Below are 20,410 nucleotides of genomic sequence, written 5' to 3'. Positions count from 1 at the left end.
CATAAAATTTCTTCACAGAGAAAAAAAACTCTACCTTAGATAAGCATGAAAGATAAACCCTTACCTTTCAAGGGTCTCAAAAAGCCCTAATTTGTCACAGCTGAATAATGATTTTGTTGACCTATCAAATGCCTGGCCTTTTCCTGAAGCATAGAAAACAATGAATCAGTCCATAAGGTGGCGCAGAACTCCACAAGTCAATGGGAATAAAAATATATCCATTTAGTATTTTAATAAGTGATTTCCAATAAGCAGTGGACTTACTAAGAAACTGTATGTTGTCAAAGATAAACAAAGCCGGGCACTATTGAAAGTGGTAAGGATGGGTTTTAATTAGTACAATTGCAAAAGGGAAGTCCTGCATGAGCTCAGCTCAGCTTCCATTTGTAGGTAGATGACGGGGTGTTTTAAAGAGAGAATGGGGTGGGGGGTGGTAGGGGCCTGAGCAGTCAGAGAAATGAAAACTTACAAATATCTATAGGGGAGTTTTGGCCAACATGAAACCCATCTGCCTTTGCTAGCTGGTGCTTGTTGAAATTACGATCCCACCCTCCTGTAGAGGCTGAAGACAGGGGCCCTGTCTTCCGGTGTTGGCTGGAACGAACATTCTATTGGTAGCTTTGAATTTTCTCAGGCAGGCCCTGTAAGGGTGGCTAGGGTCATCCTAGGGATGTGGCCTTGAACTCTAAAACACTGTGTTGGTGTTCGTTCAAATCTTTTGGCCAGGGTAGGGTGTGGTGGCTCATGTCTGTAATCCTAACACTCTGGGAGGTCGGAGTGGGAGGATTGCTTGAGGTCAGGAGTTCAGGAACAGCCTGAGCAAGAGCGAGACCCCACCTCTACTAAAAAATTAGCCAGATGTGGTGATACTCACCTGTGGTTCCAGCTATTTGGGAGGCTGAGGCAGGAGGATTGCTCAAGCCCAGGAGTTTGAGATTGCTGTGAGCTACGATCACACCACTGCACTCTGGCAGAGGCAACAGAGTGAGAAGCCATCTCAAAAAAGGAGTTTGAGATTGCTGTGAGCCACGATCACACCACTGCACTCTGGCAGAGGCAACAGAGTGAGAAGCCATCTCAAAAAAAAAAAAAAAAAAAAAAAAAATCTTTAGGCTAAGGTTGAGGCTTAGCCAAGAAGAAGGCTCAGAGGAGCAGGTTAGGATTTGGTCAAGGAGAGGATCTTTGTCTCTAACTCAAATATGTTTGTGTTTATTGTATTTTAAGTGACAAGAGATTTCCAAAGGCAATTTTGACAACATGTGATGTTTTTCTTCTACACTGAAAACACAAAAACTTACAAAGCAGAATTAAAATTTACTACCTAATATTTTACCACTTAGAACAAATATAAATAATTGAGGCTCTTATCATATGTATTTCTATGTATATATAAACATGCATATATATTGTACCCAAATATCATAGTTCATATACAGTACTTTTTGTAACCTACTGTGTTGCACTTAATATGTTGCAGACATTTTTCATGTCTACAAATGTACAAAACAAGCCCTTTTGAATGCTGAAAAATTTCATTGTATGTGTACTTCAAAAGCTATTTTTCAATTAGTGAATCAGTTCTGTATTGTGGAACATTTAGATATTTTCAGATTTCAGATATTTTTCTAATATAAGCAAGAGTAATGAGTGAGCTTGTGTTCACATTTTTATCCAACTATGCAATTATCTCCTTAGAGTAAATTTCTAGAAATTGGATTGGTAGGTCAAGAGTGAGCTAGTGCACATGTGTTTTGAGAAAGATTTCTCTGGACAAAAATTAGGATAGAAAGAAATTTATTTACTTTTTCCTGGGCAGAAAAAGGGCTAGCACAGAAGTGAAGGAGGGTGGAGAATGTTGGAAGAGAGAATTAGGTTCTCAGGCAAATTTTTATTTGGGGGGTGAGGAAGATTTATGGCGGTGGCCAACTTAACAGGGTACTGCTGCATCTGCTCAGCTCCGCCTCCTTAGCGGCAGGCTGATAACAGAAGCGGCAGGATGTCAAGGTCCAAGAGTTGGCTCCCCCGCCTTTCCTTGGACATGGGATTATTGCAGGAGATGTGATTCTGCCCTGGAGATTCGGTGGAGGCCTGAAACTTGTGCCCCTGTTGTTCACCCAGGAACTTCTAAGGCAGATTCTCAAAAGCAATTTTAAAAGAAAAAGATTTACATTATTTCTGCCTGCCCAGCTCTTTTCAGGAGTTGAGCAAAACAGAACTCCTATAGGGTGCCTATTAGTGAGAGAACTCATAGGATTGATCTTGAACTCTTATTGGGGAAATTGTGGGATTAGACATTTTCCTGTTATTTTTACAAGGCCGCCGTTTCAGGGTCTGCCTGTTCTACACTTTGGCACAGGGTGCTACAGTCGCTTTGGGGAGCTTGTCCCAGTGCGTGAGAGCCTTGTGGCCTCATATAACCACCAAATGGCTTTGCTAGTCTTTCATCTTTGCCAATCCCACTGGCAATAAATGATACCTCCGTGTTATGATAATTAGGATTTCTTTTATTAGAAATGATACTGAATGTTCCTTTCATATTTTAATTAAGTATTTCATCTTGTGTTAGCTTGCTCATTTTTCAGTTTGGTCTTTAAAACATTGATTTGTGGGCTGGGTGCAGTGGCTCACATCTGCAATCCCAGCACTTGGGGGGCCAAGATGAGAGGATCACCTGAGGCTAGGAGTTTGAGACCAGCCTGGGCAACATTGCAAGACCTTGTCTCTTAAAAAACAAAACCCAACTGATTTGTGAGAATCCTTCAAATACACACACACACACACACACACACACATATATGAAGGACTTTGTGTGTGTGTGTGTGTGTGTGTATACACACGAAGGATTTTAACTATTTTTCTGATGTATCGCAAATATTCCCCATTTTGCAATCATATTGCAAAGATTTTCTGTTTGTCTTCCATTCTTGTTAACATTCTCCTTTAAACTCACAGACACTCAAATGGATCAGTATGTCAGTATTTGCCTCTGTAATTTCTGGCTTCTGTGATTAGCATTATGAAAATACATACCTCTCTTTTTTTCTAGGCCTTCTGTGGCCTCTTTTTTGTAGGAGGAAGAGAGAAATGTAAGCTTTTTTGATTTTTAAATTTTAAAAAAAATTTTACATGAGTAGAAGAGTGTAAACTTTTTATTGAAGTATAACATCATATGTCCAATTTATTCAATTTTTACAAAGTGGCTGGGTACAGTGGTTCACACCTGTAATCCCAGCACTGTGGGAGGCCAAGGTGGGAGAGTTGCTTGAGGCCAGGAGTTCAAGACCAGCCTGGATGACATGGTAAGATGCTGTCTCTACAAAAAAAAATTTTACAAATTAAAAAAACCCAAATTCATGAAGTGAATGCATCCCACAGTCACCCAGAAATCCCTGCTGTGCGCTCTTCCTGACCATTGAGTTTATTGAGGTGTAAGGTCCAATGCAGGAAAGAGCTTTATAATTTCCCAAATGGCAAGCCGGTTGTCTCAACACTATTTATTGAAAAATCCATTTTTACTCATGGATTAGAAACATCTGTTTGCTTATGTTTCCACAATTACTTGGCCCATTTCTAGGTCACTATTTTAGTCCATTGATCTGTCTGGTTTTGTCACCTGTCATATTCTTTTCATTACTCTAATGAGCTTTAGAGCACGTTTTCAGAACTGGCTGTTTAAAGCCCACCTCATTGCTCTTCTTTCTTAAATATGATTTAGAATAATTTAGTTGCATGCTGCCTCCCCTGGCTGCCCAAATACTATTAAGATTTTAATTATTAATTGGTTAAATGTATTAGTTAACTTAGGAAAAATTGCTTTTTTTTCTTAGTGTTGTCTACCTAAGAGCAAGGTTTGTTTCTCCATTTGTTCAATTTTTCTTATGTGCCTCTTGCTGGGATTTTATTGTTTTCTTCAAATAGATTCTACATGTCTTGTTCCTAGGCATTTTATGATTTTGTTGTTATCATGAATGGAGTATTTTCTTTCATCATAACTTCCATTTTAACATTCTGAATAGTTATCTGTATTTAGGCTATTCATCTTTGTCTATTGATTTTTAAACATTTTACGGAACACATTTGAAATTGTTTCTCATTTGAGCATCTGGAGTTTTTTAGACTTATAATTTTATCCCTTCTGTGATTTCAGTCTATCCCTTGATGCTGAATGCTTCCAGTCACCATTTTAATGTGTTTTGGAAGCCACAGCTTACACACTGTGAACTCAGCCCTGTTGTCTCTGCTTTCTCCAGCCAAACTCCTCCAAAAGCTTTTCTCCTCCCTCTTTCCTCCCATGCCCTCAACCCCAACCCCTCCAGCCTGACTGTCACCATCCCTACTCCACCAAAATGGGTCTTGATATGGCTCCCGTAGCCTAAATGCCTCTGGACCCAAAGGCCATTTGAATCCCTCCTCTCACTTGCCCTCTTTCCACGTTAAGGACCACTGGCCACACGTTCCCTCTCACACCCTGCTGTTCTCTTCCGGTGGCTTCCAGCACCTGCTCTTTTGTGGGTTTCCTCCCACCTCCGTGGCGGCTGCTTCTCAATCTCTTGTGGCACATTTGCCTCCACTCTTTCTTTCATTGTTGTGGATTTCTTTCATTGTTGAGGATTTCTTTCTTCTTCCTTCCTTTCTTTCTTTTTTTTTTCTTTTGAGACAGAATCTTGCTCTTTTGCCCGGGCTAGAGTGCCATGGTGTCAGCCTTGCTCACAGCAACCTCAAACTCTTGGGCTCAAGCAATCCTCCTGCCTCAGCCTTCCGAGTAGCTGGGACTACAGGCACACATCACACCACGCTGGCCTAATTTTTCCTATTTTTAGTAGAGATGGGGTATCGTTCTTGTTCAGGCCGGTCTCGAACTCCTGACTTCAAGCAATCCTCCTACCTCAGCCTCACAGAGTGTTAGGATTACAGGTGTGAGCCACCATCCCTGGCCTTGCTGTTTAAAACCGATGGGACACCAATATTATGCACAATATACCTTTGCACATGTGCAACTATTTTTTTTTTTTTTTTATTCTTTTTTGGAGACAGGATTTTGCTGTGTTGCCCAGGCTGGACTAGAACTCCTGGGCTCAAGTGATGCTCCCACCTCAGCCTCTAGAGTAGCTGGGACTACAGGTGTACACCACTGCACCTGGCTTATGCGCAACTATTTAAATTATTTAACATACAGTCATTGAGCCTTTTTATGTTCTAGACACTGTACAAAACAGTCAAGGTCGTCCCAGGTTCTTTGAAGTTACATTCTAGAGGAGAATGGACAAGGGACAGTTAAGTAATATATCAGATATGATAATGCTATGAAAACATAAACCAGGGAACGCAGACAGTAGTGGGGTGGGGTGGCTAAGGAAGGCCTCTACAACAGGGCAGAGGCACATGGGAAATATGGCAGTGACTTAGGAACATGTCTGAGGGAAAAGCAGAATTTTGTAGAGAAAGTTTATTGGATCATTTCTAGGTCAAAGGGTATACATTTTAAAATTACGAACAATCTTGTTAAATTGTATGTTTTTAAAAATTTATACAGTTCTCAATATAACTTATTATAAATACATTTTCCCTCCTACATATTCCCATTTCCCCCTGCCCTTGGTAACCATTGTTTTTCTCTATGTATTTGATTTTTCTTTTTTTTTTTTTTTTTAGATTATACAAGTGAGATTGTGCAGTATTTGTCTTTTTGCACCTGGCTTATTTAACTCAGCACAGTGTTCTCCAGGGTTATCCATTTTTTCCATATAGCAGCATTTCCTTCTTTTTTAATGTTGGATAATATCACATTAGATGTATATACCACAATTTATCTGTTAATCTGTTGATGGACACCAGTTTTTTTGGCTATAATAATAATAATAATGCCATAATGGATATGGGAGTGCAGATCTTTTTATGAAGTGGTAATTTCATTTCCTTTGGGTATATACCCAGCAGAGGGGTTGCTGGATTATCTGGTAATTCTATTTTTAATTTCTTTAGGAAGCTCCATACTGTTTTCCATAATGGCTGCACCAATCTATACAATCCCATGGACGGTGGGTTCCCTTTCTCCACACCCTTGTCTCTCTTTTTTTTGCATACCAAGTTTATTTTTTCTTTTTATTTCAGAATATCATGGGGGTAAAAACATTTTGGTTACAAGTAATGCCTTTGCCTCACCCAAGAGGTGTGCCCTTCCCCCACACAGTGTGCTCCATCTGCATTAGTTGTGAGTTTACCCACCCCCACCCTCCCACCTGACCAGCACCCAATGAATATTACTACCATGTGAGCACCTTAGCGTTGATCAGTTAGTACCGAGTTGATGGCAAGTACATGGGGTGCTTATTTTTCCATTCTTATGATACCTCACTTCAAAGGATGGGCTCAAGCTCTATCCAGGATAATATAAAAGATGCTAGATCACCACTGTTTTTTGTAGTTGAGTAGTATTCCCTAGTATACATATGCTACATTTTATTAATCCACTTATGTATTGATGGGCACTTGGGTTGTTTCCATATCTTTGCAATTGTGAATTGTGCTGCCATAAACATTCGAGTGCAGTTGTCTTTATTATAGAATTTTTTTTTTTTTTTTGTTTGGGTAGATGCCTAGTAGTGGGATTGATGGATCAAATTGTATTTCTATTTTTAGCTCTTTGAGGTATCTTCAAATTATTTTCCACAGGGGTTGTACTAATTTGCAGTCCCACCAGCAGTGTAAGAGTGTTCCTATCTCTCCATGCCAGCATTTGTTGTTTTGGGACTTTTTGATAAAAGCCATTCTCACTGGTGTTAGCTGATATCTCATTGTGGTTTTGATTTGCATTTCCCTAATGATTAGAGATGTTGAGCATTTTTTTATATGTTTGCTGGCCATTATTCTGTCGTCTTTTGAAAAGTTTCTGTTCATGTCCTTTGCCCATTTATTGATGGCGTTGTTTGATTTTTCTTATTGATTTTCTTGTTATATATAGATTCTTATCAGCCCTTTATTGGATGTGTAGAAAGAAAATATTTTCTCCCATTCTGTAGGTTGTCTATTCGCCCTAATGATAGTTTCCTTGGCTGTGCAGCAGCTTTTTAATTTGTTCAGGTCCCATTTATTTATTTTTGTTGCTGCTATGATTGCTTTGGGGTAGTCTTCATAAATTCTTTGCCTAGGCTGATGTCTGTAAGAGTTCTTCCAACATTTTCTTCTAGAATTCTTAAGGTTTCATGCCTTAGGTATAACTCTGTTATCCATTTTGAGTTGATTTTTGTGAAAGGTGAGAGGTGGGAATACAGTTTCAATCTTCTGCATGTGGTTATCCAGTTTTCCCATCAACATTTATTGAATAGAGATTCTTTTCCCCAATGTATATTTTTTGTCTGCTTTGTCAAAGATTAGATGACAATATGGGGATGGTTTCATATCTTGGTTCTCAGTCCTGTCCCGAAGGTCTACGTCTCTTTTCTTGTGCCAGTACTATGCTGTTTTGATTGCTATAGCCTTGCAGTATAGCTTGAAGTCTGGTAGAATGATGCCTCCCAATTTGTTCTTTTTGCTTAAGATTGCTTTGGTTAAACGAAGTCTTTTCTGGTTCCATATGAAGCATAGAATTATTTTTCTAGATCTGTGAAGAATGATGATGGTACATGGATAGGGATTGCATTAATTCTGTAGACCACTTTAGGTAGTGTGGACATTTTAATAATACTGATTCTGCCAATTCATGAGCATTGTAGATTTTTCCATCTGTTTCCATCTTCTACAATTTTTCTCAGTGTTTCATAGTTCTCCCTATATATGTCTCTTACCTCTTTCATTAAATATATTCCTAGATATTTAATTTTCTTTGATGCTATTGTGAAGTGTTGCGTCTTTGTTTTGATTTTCAGCTTGACTATTATTGGCATATACGAATGTCTTTTTGATAATAGTCATCCCGACAGATGTGAGGTACTATCTCATTGTGGTTTTGATTTTCCTTTCCCTGATGACTGGTGATGTTGAGGACATTCTCATATACCTTTTGGCCATTGTATGTTATTTTTGGAGAAATGTCTCTTCATGTCTATAAACACATTTGTAAACAAGCATCCCTGTTTCTCTTCATCATTACCAAATGGGACAGTGAGTTTTTAAACTTTCTTCAATCTGGTGAACAATCGATTATATCTTGTCTTAATTTGCACCTCGTTCATCATACAATGCCTAACTGGTTGTTTCTAGGCTATTTTTTTGTCTGCCTCTCCTCAACTGATTTAACACGCCTCTGTCATAACAAACCCAATTTCCATAGACATCAGGATCTATTTTGCAACTCACTGCTTTACCGATCTCTCTGCTCCAGCACCGACACCACATTGCTAATGCTTGTAATTTTGTTTAATGCCTCCTAGGATAACCTCCTCAGACTCCCCTACCTCCATGCATGTTTTCAGAAGTTTCCTAATTGTTCTTAGCTGTTCTCTGAAATTAACTTTATTATGTATATATATGTTTATATTTTAAGAAAGTCAGCTCATTTTATTTTTAAAAATTTGGTGTAATTTTATCTTTTGACATATCTATCCTTTATTTCTTCCTTCCTATTGAGATGGGGTCTTGCTATGTTGCCCAGGCTAGTCTCAAACTCCTGGGCTCAAGGGGTCCTCCTTCCTCAGCCTCCTGAGTAGCTGGGACAAATTTAAAAAAATTTTTTTTTGAGAGACTGAGTCTCACTATGTTGCCCAGGCTGGTCCCAAACTCCTAGCCTCCAGTGATCCTCCCAGCACAGCCTCCCAAGTAGTTAGGGATTACAGGCATGAGCCACTGTACCTGGCCAAATTAACTTTAGAATCAATTTTTTTCCCAATTGATTCAAAAATCCTACTAGGATTTTGATTATAGATTACATTGGTAAGGATTACATTTTTACAAGACTGCATTTTTCTAAGAAAGAGTTTTCAATTATGTACTTAGTTATAATTTTCATGTTTCTTATGTTTGTTTATTCCCAAGTATTTGATTTTTGTTCCTATTAGCTGTGTCCTAAAAATACGTTGTGTTTTCATTCCATTCAATGTATTTTTTATTTTTCTTGAGGTAACTTCTTTGATTCATGGATGATTTAGAAGTGTTTGGAGATTTTGCTGTTACTTTTATTTCTAGTCTGATATTATTTTATTCAGAGAACACCCTCTATGATTTCTTTTAAATCTGTTGAGGTTCACTATGGCCCAGGATGTTGATCTTGGGGAATGTATACTCTGCTGTTGTTAGGTGTCCTACAAATGGCAATAGATCCTGGTTGATGGTGTCATAAAGTTGTTCTATGCTGATTTACTATCCAGTGGTTCTATCAATCAGTTTTTGAGAGAGGAGTATTGAATCTCAAACTATTTGTGGATTCATCTATTTCTTTCAGTTTTCACTTAATTTAAATTTTTTTTTTTTTTTTTTTTTTAGTGATGGGGTGTCAGTCTATTGCTCAAGCTTCAGTGTGGTGGCCTCATCATAGCTCAGTCTCTGGAGTAGCTAGGATTACACGCATACCACCTCCACATACAGCTAACTTTTTAAATTTTTTTGTAGTGATGGGGTCCTAGGCTGGTCTCAAACTCCTTGCCTCAAGCAATCCTCCCACCTGGGCCTCCCAAAGTGCTGGGATTACAGACACGAGCTACTGTGCCCAGCCCTGAATGTATTTTGAACCTCTTTTGTGTGTTATATAACCTTTAGGATTAGAAGATACCAAGACTCTTTTGTCATTATGTAATATCCTCCTTTATCCCTGGATTGGGCTGCTTTTCAGAAGTAGAGATTTAAGAGATTTCTTTCAGTCTGATACAGTGAATCTGTAGTGGTCCCTTTAAATCTGCATTTTAACAAAATTCCTAAAGAATTTTTATAATCAGGTATTACTCAAGAGTTCTTGCTCATAAACAATAGAAATTGACTTTGGTTGACTTGGGTAGAATTTATTGAAAGAATATTCAGTAACATCTTTTAATACATTGCTAGAGAGTCTTGCTATGAAGCAGATCCCTTCATCCCTCTAGGGAAGCCCAAAAGTCTAGGCACTTGCTCTCCCCGCCCCTGGCTGGTAGAACAGTTATGTGATCTAAACTCAACCCATCATGGTCTCACATGAACCAGGACTTTATGTTTGGTGCAGTAAGGATACTTTGGAATTCATGCTGGCAGTGGTGAGAATTTTGGTGTCTGATAACAGAACTGGCAGCAATGACAGAATTTAGACACTTGCCTATCTAGGGCATGATTTAGTATTGGTTAACTGCCTGGACTCTTTCCATGTCTACCCCATTCCTGAGCCTGGTTTCCCAGCCCTCCAGCAATACACACACACACACACACACACACACACACACGTGTTACACAAGTTCCTGTTTGAGGGAAATTGTAATTTACTTTGGGAGACAAAATCAGAACTGTTGGGAAAATAGGCTCAGAGACATGAAAGGTTTCAGGAGTTTTGCAAGGCTTTGCCTTGAAGGAATCTGTGGACATGTTAGTTCACAGAACAGAGGCTGCTCCCAACAATGGAGGCATTGTCAGAGGATGTTTGCAAAGCAATGTTTCTTCTTTGCTGCTGGCCATTGCCTTGAGCTTTTTTGCAAGGCAGAAGCTCGGTTTGGGTCCTTGGCAGAGAAGCTGATTAAAATGCCTACCCAGCAGATAGCCTAGAACGATCCTAAAATTCAAGGCTATTCCTGCTTCACTCCTCACCACATCTTTGTATTTAGAGAAGTAGATTAGAGTAGTACACAGACTCAGTGTTCTTACTTTATATATTTTAATTTGTATGCTCAGCTAGGTCTGTTTCTAACTTAGGGCTTAACATGTTTATCTTGGAAAATTTTTATAACTGTCTATTCTTGTAGACAGAATTAGGTAAGGGTCCCCTGGAAACCTCAAAGAATGAGCTGTACACATAATTCTTTAACAAAGGACAACTATTTGCTATAACAATAAATACTGAGGTGGGATTTCACTCGGGGCCTCACAGCTCACGGAATGCTGGAGGACCTCTGACTCCCCCATCACTTTATTTTTATTTATTTATTTTTTGAGACAGTGTCTTGCTCTGTTGCCCTGGCTAGAGTGCCGTGGCATCAGGCTCACAGAAACCTCAAACTCCTGGGTTCCGGCAATCCTTCTGCCTCAGCCTCTCGAGTAGCTGGGACTACAGGCATGTGCCTGGCTAATTTTTTTCTATATATATAATTTTAGCTGTCCAGATCATTTCTTTCTATTTTTAGTAGAGACGGGGTCTTGCTCTTGCTCAGGCTGTTTCCAAACTCTTGACCTCAGGCGATCCTCCTGCCTGGGCCTCCCAGAGTGCTAGGATTCCAGGCGTGAGCCACCTCGCCTGGCCTCCCCCATCACTTTAAACTGCACTTTGTCTCCATCTTAGTTATTTCTCCATCTCTATTATTTCCAAATCTCTTGCGATGATCTGGCCTTGGGACCTGTTTTGCTGGGGAAGTAGCTAACTCCCGGCAAGAACTGTACCTACACTTGCTAGGTCAACTACAAAATATTAGTGAAGTTAATATCATCATGGGTTTTGTTTGCATGATAAGTGGAATTATTTACACCTTTGGAAGACAACAGCTTTTATACACAGGAGTTGGGCTCCAACTTGTGTATGTTAAGGGAATCTAAGTGGTGGTAATAACACTATGCCATGTGTCAGGGATCTGTATGTGACTTTGGACCAGTAGTTACTGAGACGACTTAGTCTAGGCTCATCTATAAAGTGAAGTGTTTGGACTAAACCAGATAGTTTCTAGGTCTTTCCAAATTACAGTATTCTGTGACTCTAGAAAGCCTTTGCTGTTTGTTTCTGCATACTTAATCATCCTTGTGAGATTAGTTTACAACTATCAAGTGCTTGGCTATTTGCCAACTTTGAACAGTCCTGGGGACGCTGAAGTATGAGATGAAGAGTCTGAAGTAGCCAGTATCTGCGTGAAAAGACCCAGGCCAAAGGATATGTTAATATATAGATTGGCAGAAATCTATTTTTACTGTGGAAAAATGGACACCCAAAAGAAAGTTTTGATTGGTTTTCACACACGAGGTATTATAAACAGAGACACAAGACACATTAGTAATCTTCAAAGAACAACTGTCTCCTGTCTCATCCTCTCAGAACTGAAGGGGGGAAATGTGTGTGTGGCAGAGAGAGCACAGCATGAGGTGGGAGGGTCAGAAGTTAAGCAAGCTGAGTGAATGAGAGGGGTGGGGAAACAGGCAGATCCCCATTCCCAGACTTGAGATTTGCTCTGGAGAAGGCTGACTGGTCGGTGCAAAAGGGAGAGGTCTAACCAGGCCAGTGTGTGTTATTGTCAGGCCCTGCATATGGGAAAAAACAAAACCCCCCACAAAATGCCCACACTAGCTTGGCCCAAATAAATCAATCTGTCAGGAATGCACAACTTGTAGAACCGTTGCAAAGGACCTTTTTGTTGAAGAGAATCCTTATTTTCCCTTTGACATAAAAGATTAGTTTAGAAGTGACTGGGGCACATAGATTGAGTCATTCTCTTGTAAATTTCAGGTTCTTATGAGTGCATCGTTCCTGGGGGCCCTGTGTCTCTTCTCATCTGTCTGTGTCATATGTGCCATTTCTGCATTTACTCTCCCCATTGAGACCAAAGGACGGGCCCTACAGGTAAGTGATGCAGGAAACTATGAAGTCTTCTCAACTACCAATATTTGCCCAAAAGAAATGAACTTGGCATATGGGGATCCTCCTTTAAGCAGACATGATATGTAAAGTCTGTATTAACACACTGTTTAGTAGGTTCCAATGGAAAACCTGGGTCTCCTGTTTTTCCTGCACGTAGCTTTGAGCAGCACTAAAGTTAAAGCAACTAATAATTCGTGTACTGCAAAATTGTAGTTTGAGTAACAGGGACTAAGATGAATGACAGTCATTGGGGCCTGAGCCTTCTACCTTTCCTGTCTGGATGTGAGCATTGCCGCAGAGCTAAATGTGCCTGGCAGAGCTGAAGTAGCTATTTGTGTTGCCCTTGGGATCACATGTTGGTCCAGCTTCCTTTCCCCTGGTACCTGTGAGAATAGCTGCACCAATACGGCACCAGGTGCCATCCAATAATATAGCAGTGCAAACTGCTCACTATATTCTGCAAAGTGTGTAAAGGATACCACAAAAGTATAAGGTATGTTTCGGGGCAAAGATGTAAAAGAGGGGGTCTCTCCTACCCCTTTACCCTTATGGTTAGAGTCAGTGAAGAATGGTCATCTCCAAGTACAGGTGGTGGGTCTGATGTTTTCCTACCTTAAGCACAAAGCCCTTTGCTAGTATACAAGGGTGTGTGTGTGCAGAGTCATGATGCTTCTGTGCCTAAATGTGACTTGCCCTCTCTCCCAAGTCCTACTCATAATAAATGGTGTAGACAAGTTAGTATTTTTGGTATCGATGTGTTTTGTTGTAAGTAGATACAAGGAAGGCGCTACTGAGAAAAGGGGGGAAAAAAGGCTTATGTCGGTCTTGATATTTTCCTCCAGGTTATCTTAAAGGCAATGTGAGTTTTAATCAGATTAGATGGCCTGTCATGTAATTGTGAAATTTAGGGCTTTACTTGGAAAGTTGACCCACTCATTGAATGCTTTAAGCCATCTAATCAGATGATTCATAGACTTCCTTTTAATCCTAAATAAAAGGATTATCACATCCTTTCACAAATGAGGAAACCAAGGCAAAAGGAAGTTGTATAAAGTACACACTAGTATGCAGTGGGGCTGAAATTTAACCCAGACTGCAAATTTAAGTGATGCTAAATTTCCATTCCATTATTTTATTTTTAAAGTAGTGTTATAAATATTAATACATACATAAAAAGAAACCTGGTTCATCATCTAATGTGCCTTATAGCTTGCCAACTTATCTCCACCCTCTTCTGTTGACAGGGACTTGGTTTTAGCACTGTGGTGAAATGATTTTGCACATCTGTTTACAGCCTTTTTAATATTTTCTTAGAACTTTAACTTGTCAGTTCAATTGTATGGGCACACAGCCCTTGCTGACTTTGCCACTGAACAGCTATGCCTTTGGGCAGATCTTTACATTTACCCCCCACCTAGTGCTGTGCTTATCCTATAAAACCACTTCATGATGGAATGTTTACAAGAACATCTAAAAATTTTTAACTTCCTTTCAACACATACATAGCATCCCAATAATTTGGGTAAACCAACCTGGGCAATAGTTTAAAAGTAGTATCAATTCTGCTTTAGAACTACTCTAAGAAACTCATTTTGATGAGCCAGGTAAACTAAAAATCCAAAAATCTCTTGAAAGAATATTTACTTTCTAAATGATGTCTGTATTGCACTAGAATAACTGGATAATAAAGTTAGCATTGTATAGCCAAATATATAAGTAAATGCTAGGATCTTCCTATAAATTTTATTATAGAACCTCTATTGCTAGATTCTAGTGTCAGCTGAGTATAGATGAACAAGACTTAAAAAGAGTGTATTACTGATCTATTAAATCACTTCTTTTTCCAGCAAACTAAATGAAGAGCTGCAAAGCTATGGCTACCAGAGGAGAAAAATGCATTTTATTGTCAGACTTGTGGTACATTTTTTAAAACTTGGTTTTACTTCTGTATGCTACTCAGTAATTAATAAACTGATTATGTATTTTAAAAAACAAGGCACATAGGGGAATAGGGTAGGTAACTGTATATTGAGAAAGAACTTCTATTAAAAAAAGAAAGGTATGAATTTTAGATGGTAGGGGAAAGATGGCTTTTTTTCCTTGACATCAAGTCTGTTAACTGTTATAGGAATAAATACTAAATCTTAGAAAAAACATATCTGATATTCTTCCATGAGGTTTCTAACTAAACTGAAATTCTATAGCTAAGGCCAAGAACTTGGAATGACATCATTAAACCTTTCAAAACACCTAGAATATTCTGTCATCAAGTTCTAACTCAAATTATGGCCTTCATTAATACAAATTGCTTACTCATAAAATGCTTAAAGTAGAATAAGTCTTGCATATAATCAGGTACCTTCTCTATTTCTACTCTAATTTTTTTATGGGGGAAATCTTGATTTCCATGATGTGAAAAAGAAAGAATGCAGCAAGCTTTCCTACATCATGTAATTACAGGCATATCTTGTTTTATGGTGCTTGGTAGATGCTGCATTTTTTTTTTTCTATAGATTGAAAAGGCTTGTGGAAATCCTGTATCGAGCAAGTCTTTTGGCACCATTTTCCAACAGCACATGCTCACTTAGTGGTCTGTCATGTTACTTTTTCATCACGTATGTTATGGTGATCTGTGATCTTTGATGTTACTATTGTAATTGTTTGGGGATATCACAAAATGTACCCGTATAAGGCGAACTTAATACATGATGTTATGTTCTGACTACTCCACCAACCAGCCATTCCCTCATCTCTCTCCCTCTCCCCAGGCCTCCTTATTCCCTGAGACACAACAATATTGAAGTTATGCCAATTAATAACCCTACAATGGCCTCTAACTGTTCAAGTGAAAGGAACAGTCATACATCTCTCACTTTAAATCAAAGGCTAGAAATGATTGAGAAAGGCACATGGAAACCTGAAATAGGCAGAAAGCAAGGCTTCTTGTGCTCGTTAGCCAAGTTGTGAATAAAAAGTTCTTGAAGGAAATGAAAAGTGAATACACAAAAAATAAGAAAATGAAACAGCCTTATTGCTGATATGGAGAAAGTTTGAGTGGTCTGGATGGAAGATCAAACCAGCCACAACATTCCCTTAAGCCAAAACTTAATCCAGAGCAAAGCCCTAACTCTCTTCAATTCTATGAAGGCTGAGAGAAGTGAGGAAGCTAGCAGCAGAGGTTGGTTCGTGAGGTTTAAGGAAAGAAGCCATCTCCATAACATAAAAGTGCAAGGTGAAGCAGCAAGTGTTGACGGAGAAGCTGCAGCAAGTGATCCAGAAAATCTACTACGATCATTGACAGAGGTGGCCGCACTGAACAAGAGATTTTCAATGTATACAAGACAGCCTTCTTTTGGAAGGAGATGCCATCTAGGACTTTCCTAGCTAGAGAGAAGTCAATGCCTAGCTTCAAACTTCAAAGGACAGGCTCTCTTGTTAGGGAGTAATGTAGCTCATGACTTGATGCTGAAGCCAATGCCCACTATTTTTTTTTTTTTTCTTTGAGGCAGAGTCTCGCTTTGTCACCCCAGCTAGAGTACAGTGGGGTCATAGCTGACTGTAACTTCAAACTTCTGGGCTTGAGCAATCCTCCTACCTCAGCCTCCTAAGTAGCTGGGACTACAGGTGCCTGACTTCATTGACCATTCTGAAAATCCTAGGGCTATGCTCAATGTACTCTGCCTATACTCTAGAAATGGAATAGCAAAGCATAGATAACTGCACTTCTGTTTACAGCATGGTTATGAATATTTTAAACCCACTGTTGAGACCTGCTCAGAAAAAAAAAAATTCTTTTTAAAATATTACTGCTCAATGTCAATGCACCTGGTCACCAAGAGCTCTGGAGTTGGGGACCCCACCACTGGCTCACCTCTTCCCACCCTCACTTTGCAATTGAAAAAGAACTCACCTTCAAGCACAAAATGTCACTGAATTACCAAACTATGAGAGGTTCACACTCCCACTTAAATAGGGGTACAAATCATTCCTAGTTGAACCACAGGCATAAATGGCTTAAAGTTAGGAATTTTCTTCTGTGAAGGGCCAGGCAGAAATGGGCTTTGTGAGCTACATATAGACACTTTTTTTTTTTTTTTGGTTATAAGCCTTTTAAAAAAATTATTAGCTTTCAAGCTATACAAATGCAGGCCATAATTTACAGAACCATCTTAAGTCTAGTTATAAAATTTAGGCTACAGTATCTTTGATGCAAAGATGTCTTGGGTACCCATGTAGGGTTAGCCAAACACCACACCACAAATCTTAATTGAAAATCCCAAAGCTGAGATTAGCAGTTTAAACCAAAGAATAGCAGTGATTGAAAATCACAGTCAACCAATGACAAAGTCGATGCTCAAAGCATTGTTCCAAAGGGGTCTCCAAGCTTAAGGGACTTTATAATGTTGGCCAGCACTGTCTGGCACCCAGGTGCCCAAGAAGATACTGAATTAGTCTACAACAAACTCTAGTAACATAATTTTAATTGAATACCAAATTTCAAAAATCCTTGATAACTCATGTATGTTGTTTACCATACTTACTAGTGTTAGACATCAGAAGTGGAAATCAACAAATTTCAAGTCATGTATCTGTAAGAGCGTTTTTGAATTGGTTTCATTGCCCACCCAAAGAGCAAGAAACAATAATGGCTGAAGTATTAAAGAAAAATAATATAACTGAATCTCTATACAGTAGGATAGAGGTTGAATTTGCTTGAATCTAATAGTTTTATATATAGGAGAGTTCTGACGTAAGTCTATTTAAAGCATAGACTATAATAGCAAAAACTCCTTTTGTAATGTAAATGCCAAAACCCTTATTTTGGACTTCTTGCACATTGGCTTTCTTAGCACCCACTCTCATTTAGGGATTCATTAGTGAATCCCTAAAAGGATCCCATTAGTTAACCAGCATCACTGTCAAAGTCTGGCGCCCAGTGGCCTAGTGAGTTTGTTGTTCCTGTCTTATAGCCATTCTTCCTCCTTCCTGTTGAGAACACCCAGATTTTCCTTGGGGAAATGCCACCTCTCAGGTCAGTATATTTTTTATTCCAAAGGTGGTGAGGAGTGCTTAACCCTGTTTGATCTGTATATTCTATACTCTACCCTAAAACAACGACAGTTGGGCTTCAGTCACTTGTAGTGTAAGGCTTTCTGAATGAATTGTCTGATTGACCTGTCTTCCGGTTAAAGCGTGTTAGAACACAGGCAAAGAATTCATATTCCCAAGTGTATCGATACAGGATGTTAAAATAGCCTTTCTTCTACACCACGTATGAAGAAAATGTAGGAAAACAATTTTGTTAAATGTTTAACTACCAAGGAAGAATTTTTTTTTTTTTTTAAAGAACAGAAATTTATTTCTTACAGTTCTCGAGGCTAGGAAGTCCAAGCAGAGGGGCTGCATCAGGTGGGGGCCTTCTTGTTCCATCACTCCACAGCAGTAGGTGTTGAAAGGCAGAAGAGTTCAAGAGAGCATCTCAAGGAAGAATTTTTTAGTACTCAAATATGGATTTAATTATTCTATGTAAAAACTAAGACTCAAACAAGGTTATCTTCATGAAAGTAAGATCTATTAAATAACTAGTAGTCATTTTTTAAAAATAGTAGTTGTAATTTATGAATCAAAACTTTCCAAACTTTACGGGTGGAATTAACATAGGCAAACTTTCAAAGTGACTTGTAGTCCCTATTCTCTTTTCTCTCTCTTCCCCAAACTAGCTCCAGACAAGTAGAATTTTTCATTTGGCTCTCCTACTTTGAGGGGCAGCATGAGGGGGAATCATTGATTAAAGATATTTATTACCTACTTTCCTTCCTGTTTGTCAATTTTTGTCTTTTAAGGCTGGTGAAATACATGTGTTAGGATAAAGTTATTTTCCTGTTACAGTTATTTATGGACTAGTAGCTCATCTTTATATGTATCAATGTTACAGCTAGAGGAACACACAAACGTAGTAATGAAGGGAGAATTAACTAGTTAACACTCTACTGAGATAGCAGTAATTTTTCCATTAAATACTTGTGGTAAAATATTCACAGTAAGAATCCAAAGTTAATTTTTATTAAAATCAAAGCACCGGTCTGCCCCCAAAATTAATAACAAAAAAGACTACTGCCTTAGATATCCTTCACAATAAGCAAAACTTTCATGAAGAAAAATCTGTCATCTGACTGGCTAGCATTAGTCTCACTTAGGAACATGAGTCACCAGCATGTGAATTATGACAGTAAATTCACATCCAAGATGAAGGTACAATAAATGTAAAAAGACATCAGTTATTTACATGGGGCTATAAAATACTTTAACAAATATGTACATGGTTATTTAAAAGGAGCTCAATTACAGTAAGAAATTAGATGGCTGAACTTATGGTCACGCCCATAATTTCAATGGCCAATCAGATCAGATTTCTCTCATTCGTAAAGAATACAGATAAACAGAAAATGAGCACATCTTCAATTTAAACCTAAAACTCTTTCCTTCACATGCAACTTACTTTTGGGATTCACATTAATTTGGATCAGGCCTCAGCAAAAGTTTTGTCTCACCACAGAACTCAAATTTAAAAATCTAAGTACTTTAACAGCACAGGACTTTGAAATGCAAATTCATAAATGGAACAAGGAGCTGTATACTCACCCTTTTGACTGTGGACCTTTTTGAAAGCACTCCTTAGTTACACTATATACTGGGTGATAGTAAAATGTAAAGCCTACTATTTAGCTTGGAAAAGCATAAAACTACCATGGAAAGAGGATGTTTTTCTTTTAACACCTTCCACTCTCCTACCCACCCCCCCCATTCAGAAAAGATAAGCAGGGCATGTTAATTAAACAGACAAAATGAGTGCATTGCCAGATGTTAGATATTTTGGATTTAATATGGTATAGCTCAGTCCATTATATCTCTGCCATAGCCATAGATCACTGGCTGTGTACACTTGGGTTTCTTTACTGCCAGAAAGTCAGGTGCTTGGACCTCAGAAAGCTGTCAGGGAGTTGGAACTGAGTAAATCCTAGCTCCCACATGGTCTGCTCATTCATAAGCCCTGGCCAAAGGTGTGGTCACATTCAGCAATGGGGGTCCTTCAGCTGTAATACTGGGCTCTAGGTCCGAAATCCAAAGGGCAATCTCCCACAGTTTTTGGTCTGAGGTCAACACTGGTGTGCACAAATTTAGGTCAAGGTTGCTGGAATCATAAATTTTTTTGAGGGATGCTCTCTAAATGAGTGTGGGGTATAATTAGGCTTATCTTATAGTTTACTTCTATTAGAATTTAAGGATGACTTAGCTGGGATCCACCTGGGCACAAAAGCACTTGTTAATAAGGTCACAATCTAAAGAGCATTACAAAATTGAGAAACCCAAGACATTTAATATAATTATATTACGTATGATTACAAGATGGTTCTCAACTGCCTTTCATTCAGCCAAAGATGGTTAAAATGAAACAGAAATACTGTTTGAAAAGATTAATATGGCACTGAATAGTGACAGTGCGGGGTACACTAGTAGAAATTCTGGCTCACATACACTTAGGAAATTATATTTTTACTCTCTTAAGCCCTGCCTCCCTTTGTGATGATTCTCAAAATAATTTATCTGTGTTGCTCTAACTCAGGAGACAAGTACAGAAGAACAAACGGTCAGAAGAACAGCATTCTAAGATACCAAGAATAAACTTATTAGCAAAAGCTCCACAGCTGCTGTGCTAAAAATAAAATGCTGGAGCAAAAAAAC

The 20,410-nt window shown here is 38.8% G+C and overlaps 1 protein-coding gene across 1 annotated transcript in view; it reads left to right on the top strand.

Annotated features, from left to right (window-relative positions):
- Positions 1-13,530, top strand: part of SVOPL (SVOP like) — a 53,800-nt gene extending 40,270 nt beyond the window's left edge. The window contains exons 14-15 of the mRNA XM_069461668.1: positions 12,536-12,649; positions 13,510-13,530. Coding sequence (XP_069317769.1) covers positions 12,536-12,649; positions 13,510-13,530 — 135 coding nt within the window. The remainder of the gene's footprint in view (positions 1-12,535; positions 12,650-13,509) is intronic.
- Positions 13,531-20,410: the final 6,880 nt, after the last annotated feature.

Source organism: Eulemur rufifrons, chromosome 29 (genome assembly GCF_041146395.1).
Source record: "Eulemur rufifrons isolate Redbay chromosome 29, OSU_ERuf_1, whole genome shotgun sequence".
Lineage (NCBI taxonomy): Eukaryota > Metazoa > Chordata > Mammalia > Primates > Lemuridae > Eulemur > Eulemur rufifrons.
The sequence above is the reverse complement of the archived record's forward strand: the minus strand, read 5'-3'. Positions and strand labels throughout refer to the sequence as shown.